Source organism: Muscardinus avellanarius (assembly GCF_963383645.1).
Source record: "Muscardinus avellanarius genome assembly, chromosome: 16".
NCBI classification, from domain to species: domain Eukaryota; kingdom Metazoa; phylum Chordata; class Mammalia; order Rodentia; family Gliridae; genus Muscardinus; species Muscardinus avellanarius.
In genome coordinates, this window is record NC_137802.1 from 63875756 (window position 1) to 63884722 (window position 8967).

General features: G+C 45.9%; 1 protein-coding gene across 1 annotated transcript; it reads left to right on the forward strand.

The window, feature by feature from the left end:
* Positions 1–1483: 1483 nt before the first annotated feature.
* Positions 1484–8217, forward strand: KCNJ2 (potassium inwardly rectifying channel subfamily J member 2; the record flags this gene model as incomplete). Its single annotated transcript, XM_080713646.1, has 2 exons — positions 1484–1515; positions 6873–8217. The coding sequence occupies exons 1-2, from the start codon at positions 1487–1489 to the stop codon at positions 8215–8217; spliced, it is 1374 nt and encodes a 457-aa protein (XP_080569772.1). The 5' UTR covers positions 1484–1486.
* Positions 8218–8967: the final 750 nt, after the last annotated feature.

Sequence of the window (8967 nt, forward strand, 5' to 3'; positions counted from 1 at the left end):
GCATCTCACCAGCACCTCCTAGGGGCCGCGCGAGGACCTGAGTCTGAGAGGTGGACACCGGCGCTGAAGGCTTCCTCCAATTGCCAGTCACCTCTCCGACACACAAAAATTCACCAGGGATGTATTGTTCAGAATATCCACTAATTAATTGCAATAGTTTTTTTTTTTCTGACTCAAAGAGCTCAAAGTCGCTTGAGGAAATAAACATTAAAAAAAAGCAAGTATTATAAACTCGGTGGAAAAGTCTCCGAAATGTATCCTGTCCTTTAAGAGCAAAGCTTCATACTTAAAAACGCATATGCACTCTCTTCACACACACACACACACACACACACACACACACACACACACACACACACACACACGCAGATGGACTGATTTATCAAATTCCTGGATCTAGACCCAGCTCACACCAAGCTGATTTTTAAGGGTCTGCAGGCGCTTGCCTGGTTGCTGGGAGCCAGGGCTGGGCGGCGCTGGTGCGAGCGCAGAGCTGAGCGTCTGTAGGAGTTGCTGTTCCCGAGAATTCATTTCTCTAATCATTCTGAGTTATATCAGCAGAGCGTGCCGGGCGGTGGTTGAGCAAAGGGATCGAGGGCGGAAGGACCAGATGAGAGAGAACGAGCAGTTCACCCTTCAGAGAAGTCTGAGCGCTTTGTAAGTAATTTACCAACAGTGGGGAAAAAAAAAAAAAAAACCTGCCCGCAGAACAGCAGGGATCTCGCTCGGGCGCGTCTAAATCCTGCCGGCTTCTGCGCGTGGGTCCAAGCCCCTTTTCCCCACGGAACTGATGGCTTCTCTGCGCGCTGCAGGTTGAGCTGGGGGTGTTCAGGGACTGGGGGATCTGGGTAGGAGGTAAGGAGAGAGAGAGGGGAGAGAGAGAGAGAGAGAGAGAGAGAGAGAGAGAGAGAGAGAGAGAGAGAGAGGGAGAGAGAGAGAGAGAGAGAAAGAAAGAGAGACACGCTCCGGGGCGCCTTGCAGGCCCTTCAAAGAGGGAAGTGTGGGGCGCCCAGAGGGGTAGGAAGCTTTGCCTAAGGCCAGGCTGCAATTACGCAGCCACAAAAACCTCAGCTTCCCACCTGATGCTGTCCCAGCTGGGCCTCAACTTCCTCCTCCCCAGCCCGGGCCCTACTCCCTGACCCTGCTCCCAGGCTGGAAGGGGAGGCAGCTGCGAGCAGCAGGTTCCCCTGGCTGGCAGCGCCCGGGGCCGCGGGTGTAGCATCCTCCCCTCCCCTCTGGGCCGCGGTTCCCGGGGCCGGCGGCGTGCGATTGGTCGGCCGCGGCCGGGGGGCGGAGCCAGGAGCCCCGGTATCGCTGGACCTCCTCAAAAGAGCCCAGGATATTGCAGAGCGCACTGGAGCCCTGGCCAGCGTGCAGCCTGCTCGGCGCCGGCAAGCTGGGTCTTGGGAATTCTGGTTTGCTTCAGCTTATTCACTTTTACAAACCACTGGATCTTACACGCTTCTGTGTCCCCCACTTCCACTCCATGTCCCCGAGCTCCTGTGCCAGCAACAGGTAAGGGCTCTGCTTTATTCCCTTTTCCCCTCTCGCTGTCTGTGTGTTCTGGGCAGTGGAGTGGGGGCCACCGTCCCCTGCCCAAGCCTGCCCGCTGCTCCAGAGGTGCCCAGCTGTCTTGCTGCTGTAGCGCTTCCCCGGGCTTCGGAGCCCCAGCTCATGGCTATATAGTTTGTGCGCGCACCAGAACATCCTCGGAGCTAAAAATATTGAGACATGCTTGGAACAGTTGAGCAATAGAAACAGATTTCTCTGCAGCATCTGTTTGTGCTCATAACTTCCAATGCACCAGCTGTAGCAAGATACTGGGTTTGGAGGCAAAGGCGAGAGAGAGAGAGCCTGTGTTCGATTCTCCCTCTAAGGAAGGAAAAGAAAAATATATTGAAACAGAAGGTGGTTAGGGGAGGGAGAAGCGATCCAAGCCCTGGTCTTGGACCTTGGCAAACCTCCGGACCCAGCACTCCTCACAATTGTAGATCTTTGGCCTTCTTCTTCTTCTTCTTCTTCTTCTTCTTCTTCTTCTTCTTCTTCTTCTTCTTCTTCTTCTTCTTCTTCTTCTTCTTCTTCTTCTCCTCCTCCTCCTCCTCCTCCTCCTCCTCCTCCTCCTCCTCCTCCTCCTCCTCCTCCTCCTTCTCCTCCTCTCCTTATTTCAAGTGTATATAGCCTGGGTTCCTAACAGAGTGAGCGTCTCAAAGTTGCTTTGCTGGGGAAAGCTAGCTGGAGCCAGAATTGGTTTTGAATCTGAAGACCATAAAACTTTGTATGCCACTCTGCCCTTAAGCAATTTGTTATTCTTAGTATTAATGGTGTAAAAGCCTAGCTTGGAGATAGCCTGGTTGGAGGGATCAAAAGGACATGATTCTGCAAAAAGATTGCATCATAACATGGATTCATCATGACAACTGAAAAAAAAAATAGAGATAGGAAGCGGGTAGTTTAATATCAGTATCTGGTTAAGCCTATCTGGAGCTTGGGAAGTAGGCTGATTCGTGGGTTCTAGAGGTTTTCATGCACTCAGAATATACCTGTTGGGAAATAAAGCACTATTTGAAAACCTGTTTTAGATATGTAAAGAATACATATGGTCATTTATTTTTCATTTGCTTTCTTTTCTCAGTAAGAACCAATAGGCTGTCAGATTTCCTCTCTGTAAACAGCATGTTGTGTAGACTTCGCATTTACCTTTATATTTGCCAGTTTCTTTCTGCTCACTTTCAAGAGCTTTATTTATATTTGCCACCATCCTGAAAAAAAACAAAACAAAACCCTGATGCTCAGAAGCAGTAGGTGTGTGACTTCAGGGATCGTGGGAGGAGGGAGGGCTGGGGTCAAGGTCTGTTTAGTTTGCTTTCTATCCCCCCCTCATTTTTTGGTGGCACTTTACTTTTGTATGTTAGTGGTAGCCCTAAAGAGATTTAATTTGTACCCTTGTGAATTTGGCTCACTCCCCTCAACCATTTTTTTTTTTTTTTAAGCACACAGTCTTTCTCTGTCCTTCAAACTATCCAGTTGTAGAAGCTCTGGCTAACTGTAGAGCCCTTGCATAACTTCTCAGGGTCTTGAAAGATGGATAGCATTTTTACCTGAACAGTTCAAGGCCATTTCAAGACTTTATTATTTTTTAAGTTCTTGTTCTGGTTTACCAAATGGTATATGCAAATGCTGAGCCAGGTTCCAGGCATTGTTCAGCCTGAATCTGAGAGCCAGCACTCACATAGATGCATGGGTGTCCCCTTGCCCTCTCCTCCCTCGCTCCCTCCCTTCCTCCTCCTCCCTTCTGTTTACTGAGCTTCCAAGAGGTTGCTTTGCTAGCAGTTGTGATCACGTAGCAACTTGTGCCCAGAGCACACTCAGGCTGGTCTATAAGGCGTCAGCTGGGGAATAGGTGCTCCTGCTCCAAGCACTCATTAGCAGACCTTTCTCTCCTCCCAACACATTTTCTCCAGTGTCTCTCTCCTATCTCTGCTATCTCTGGTCACAGTCCACACACTGTAATCACATGATGAGACATAGGGATCCTCATTTGTTCTCCATGATCACCTTTCTCTAGTTTTTTTTTTTTTATCTGCCCTATTTGAAATATCTCCTGTAGAGCCAAAATCATTTAGATGCCCCCATTTGAAGCAGGTGATCTCCTTGACCTTGTGTTTCATCCATCACTCTCTCCCCTCTAATACCCACCTAAGATTGAAGTGCTGAACTATTTTTTTCCATTGCTTATGCTTAATTTTGGCTCAGCCTATAAATAGTCTTAGCATGAACGGCACCACATGTAGCCTCTCAATTTCCCAGAAATACTTTCTGCATCATTGGTTGTGGCCTGGGTACAATGATTATTTGTAGCCACTGAACGTACATCTGGGTCCTGAAATATTTGGGCTGAAAGAGAGAGGTATACATTGCGCACTAAATCAAACGTCCAGTCTCCAGGGCCGTGGTGTCCACCGAAAAGTCAAACCATTCGGTGTTCTCATCTATTCCTAATTGACAGTTTCTAAAAACATTACTTGTAATCAAATTGCATGAAAGCCATATTTTTAAGGGAAAGCTTTTCCCAGATGTTGATGGATTAGTGACTTCGATAGAGAAGGGAGCAGGCAAGGAGATTTTCTTGCTTGGCTAAATCCACTCTGCAGTGTGGGCAGGTCAACTGTAAAGACAGTCTTTGTGGTGACTTCTTAAGATAGTTACCCAACCAGACTTCTTTGGCAGGTACTAGACCCTTGCCATGTAATCAGCTGAACACACATGACGTGTAGGCACACGCAGACACACATAAATCTGTTTAAGGGGCATATCTATTTGAAGTGACAAATTTTTCCAGGGAGAACACAGCCCTTCTTTTCCCCTTTCCAGGGAGAAATGTTAAAATTTCTAAATGATGCTTCACATATGGAACAAATTCTGTCATTAGCAATGGAAATAAGACAATAATAGTCACCCGATACAGGCTATTTTCAAGGTTCTAAATGCGGAAAGCTATTCATAGGAAGCTGGTATTGTGTGATTTGTGGAATTCAAACAAATGTCTAGGGGTCGCGATTTTTGGAAAGTCACAATTCAGACTTTACATTTCATATGGTCGTTGTGTTTTAATCTGGAAAGAGTGCAGAAATAAGTCAGAGGAAATTTGAGACCGTCTAGTCCTGGCCCCTCATGGTAACTCAGATGGAAGGATTGTTTTGAATCACGAAAAGGAAATTTCTCGGTGTCAGCTTATAATAAAAGGTTCTAAAGGCAAACATAACTCAAAGATACCAACCCTTTAAAGGATGCTCTTTCTCCCTCCCTTTGTTGGGCAAAGTGCACCTGCATTTGGTGTTCTCTCGCTGCCTCTGACTTTGCGTAGATACGCTCGGGCAATTGCATGTTGAGTCAAAAAAGCTGAAATCACCCTTCAAATAACATCTTTGCATGTCCGGGACCTAGAACCCTGAGATTCTTTTTTTTTTTTTTTTTTTTTTTTATTTTGTCCAAGTACAAGCTTCACAGAGAAGCAGACAAAACACCAAAGCAGGTGGAAGACTGGGAAGGCACAGTAACTTCTTTTTATAAAGTAACTCAAAGGCACTTTCAAATCGGGCATCATTTAGGTGTCAAAAGCTGCCAAAATGTAACACACATTGCAATTTTCACAGATGACTAATCTCAGGAAAAATGTGTTGGGGCACATTCTGGCATAATAACTTGGATATAGAGGGAGAAGTCAAAAGACTGTAACGAGGCATTTTCAAAGACAGTGTACCTTGCCTTGTTTTCAAGGGATGAATAGAACTAGGATAAATGGTTTGCCTGGTTTGTTTGCAGCTGGAACATGGTTTTGGTAACTGCTTCATCTTCGTGGGAATTTGTGTGTGGGGAGGGTGGGAGAAGTGATGTCCTTAGTTATCAGAGCTTGAACAAATTTCTGATCTGTTTTCACCCTTGAATACAAGAGATGAATTTGGTCCAGAATCCCAAAAGTTGAGAATCACTTAAAAGTGTTTTGAGTCTAGTCTCTATTAGCTCAAACATATCTGGTCAAGAAAATACCTAAGACTTTCTCTTAGGCTCTTGTCAGTTATTCAAGGAAAAACAAAACAAAATTTAGTTTCTTTGGAGCCAAGATGGAACGTTAAATTGAGCAGATAGATTCGACCCAGGCGTGAATGAGGCAGTAGGGGAAAACTGAAAATGGCTATTTGTTCATGTTAGGTGAAGGCGAGTGCCTTCTCCATAGGAACCCATTGCAAACAGCAGTGCTCCCGTGTAAGCAAGCTGACTGGCATTTACAAGCTACTTTGATTACAAAGTTGTCTCTGTTTGAGGCAACCCAGCCCTGGACCCACACAGACTGAGTTCCTGCCTTATCTCAATCCGCTAAAGACCGGGTCCTTTGGCACAAAGGTGCTTACTTCCTAGCCTGTGATTACACATGGCGATCCCATCCCTGGAGAATTTCAGGACTCTCATCGCTAGGCAACAGACTCGTTCTCTATCCCCCAGAGCAAATCTGTGTCTTCAAGCCAGAATCACTTGCACTAATAGAGATGTTATCTAGCCATTTCTGCACAGTGACTGCTTCGAGTGTGTGAGGTGAAGGAGCCAGTCTAGACAGTATCCAGCAACCAGGATCCATCCCAGATGATTCCAAAGGCTGTCTCATCAATTTGATCACTTAAGCAAAATAGCCTGTCACTCCGAAGTTCAAGTTTGCCATCAAAGATTCAGACATTTCCCCATACTGCACATGCAATACAATTAATATACAGGCTACAATCACATGAATGACTCGCTAGACATATCCTCCTTCTGAAAGCTTTGTGACCAGGCTTAGGAACAGAATGTCATTTTTCTAAGAAATAACTGGAGAACCTAAGAAAGTAGCTAAGGCAAAAGCAGAGAATGAGAGCTGAAAGGTAGACCTGGAAAATAGAATATTCTAGATCAGTGGTAAGAAGCGAAAAAAGGACCTGAGATTTGGGTTGATTATTTTCATAAATCACTCATCAAGGTTTAACAACTTTATGCTTCTAAACCTAAATATAAAACTAAAACATTTTTAGGGGACAGAGAAAACCTCTACAATTCAATATTGAGTTTACTAATTCCCATAAGACTCTGTGTTTTTGTTAGGATAAGATATGTTGCCTTGGACAGGAAAACATCTTTCCGACTGACTTCTCTAACAGATGATCTGTCTTTTCTTGCAGGGCATGTTCTCTGGATGTCAGCTGAGTTACTAAGGTAATTCTGCATGACAGTAGACAGCCTTTGGTAGAACCCCAAGGCTCCCCGAGACACCCATCTCTCCTCATTTTATTTTATTTTTTTTGTGTGTGTGTCATCACTGAACATTCAAAACTGTTTCTCCAAAGGGTTTTGCAAAAACTCAGACTGTTTTCCAAAGCAGAAGCACTGGAGTCCCCAGAAGAAGCGATGGGCAGTGTGCGGACCAACCGCTACAGCATCGTCTCTTCAGAAGAGGACGGCATGAAGTTGGCCACCATGGCGGTAGCCAATGGCTTTGGGAACGGGAAGAGCAAAGTCCACACCCGACAGCAGTGCCGGAGCCGCTTTGTGAAGAAAGATGGCCACTGTAACGTTCAGTTCATCAATGTAGGGGAGAAAGGGCAGCGGTACCTGGCAGACATCTTCACCACCTGCGTGGACATCCGCTGGCGGTGGATGCTGGTTATTTTCTGCATGGCTTTTGTTCTCTCGTGGCTGTTCTTTGGCTGTGTGTTTTGGTTGATAGCTCTGCTCCATGGGGATCTGGATGCATCGAAACAGAGCAAAGCTTGTGTGTCTGAGGTCAACAGCTTCACAGCCGCCTTTCTGTTCTCCATCGAGACCCAGACCACCATAGGCTATGGCTTCCGGTGCGTCACGGATGAATGCCCGATTGCCGTCTTCATGGTGGTGTTCCAGTCCATTGTGGGCTGCATCATCGATGCCTTCATTATTGGAGCCGTCATGGCCAAGATGGCCAAGCCCAAGAAGAGAAACGAAACTCTCGTCTTCAGCCACAATGCTGTGATCGCCATGAGAGACGGCAAGCTGTGCCTGATGTGGCGGGTGGGCAACCTCCGGAAAAGCCATTTAGTGGAAGCTCATGTCCGAGCACAGCTCCTCAAGTCCAGAATTACTTCCGAAGGGGAGTACATCCCCCTGGATCAAATAGACATCAACGTTGGGTTTGACAGCGGAATTGACCGTATATTTCTTGTGTCTCCAATCACTATTGTCCACGAAATCGATGAAGACAGTCCTTTATATGACTTGAGTAAGCAGGACATTGATAACGCAGACTTTGAAATCGTCGTAATCCTAGAAGGCATGGTTGAAGCCACCGCCATGACGACACAGTGCCGTAGTTCTTACCTGGCTAACGAAATTCTTTGGGGCCACCGCTACGAGCCAGTCCTCTTCGAGGAAAAGCACTACTACAAAGTAGACTATTCCAGGTTTCACAAAACCTATGAAGTTCCCAACACCCCCCTTTGTAGTGCCAGGGACTTAGCAGAAAAGAAATATATTCTCTCAAACGCTAATTCCTTTTGCTATGAAAATGAAGTCGCCCTCACAAGCAAAGAGGAAGAGGATAGTGAAAACGGGGTCCCTGAGAGCACTAGCACAGACACCCCCCCCGACATTGACCTTCACAACCAGGCCAGTGTACCTCTAGAGCCCAGGCCCTTACGACGGGAGTCGGAGATATGACTGACTGATTTCTTCTGGGGGATATTTACCTTACTCCATAGTCTGTTGGTCAGAGGCCCGAAACAGTTACACAGACGACGGTACCGGTCATGAGGTGGGTCAAGGCAAGTGGCTTCAAGAGACAAAGGCTAGCACGACGGTTTCAAAGAAAGACTGTGAGCTCTATGATCGCTGTAAAGCGCACTCCACAGGCCTCCACGCGACCCGATGGCACATAAGTGTTGCAGAATAAGTTCTGGTTTCTTTTATTGTATTGTTTTGTGTTTTTACAAAACTTGAATTTGCAGGCAAGCCTTGGTTGGCTATTTGACTTATCCAGACTGCTTCTCTTTAGGGAACAAGAATGTTTTTAATGGCATAACAAAGGCAAGACTCTGCCTTAATTTTTGGAAAGCTGCTAAACTACATGAACACACATCATATTTTTTGTTGCTGTGTAGTTTTTTTTTCTTTTGTGTAATTTAAAAGTCAGTGTTGAACTTTGTTGAAAGCTCATAATGCGCTTCAAAGTGGCAAGTATTTGGCTATTAACTGCCAAAAACGTGAGCCTGATCTTTTGAGGCCAGTAATTTGCTTGCTAGAATTGATCTCTCTCTCTCTCTCTCTCTCTCTCTCTCTCTCTCTCTCTCTCTCTCTTTCTCTGTGTGTCTCTGGTTATATAAGGGCATTATGTAACACTAGCCAAATGGTAGCCTCTGGGTTTTTTTTTTCCCCTCTCTCCATGATGTTAATGGGTTATCTCAAATTTTC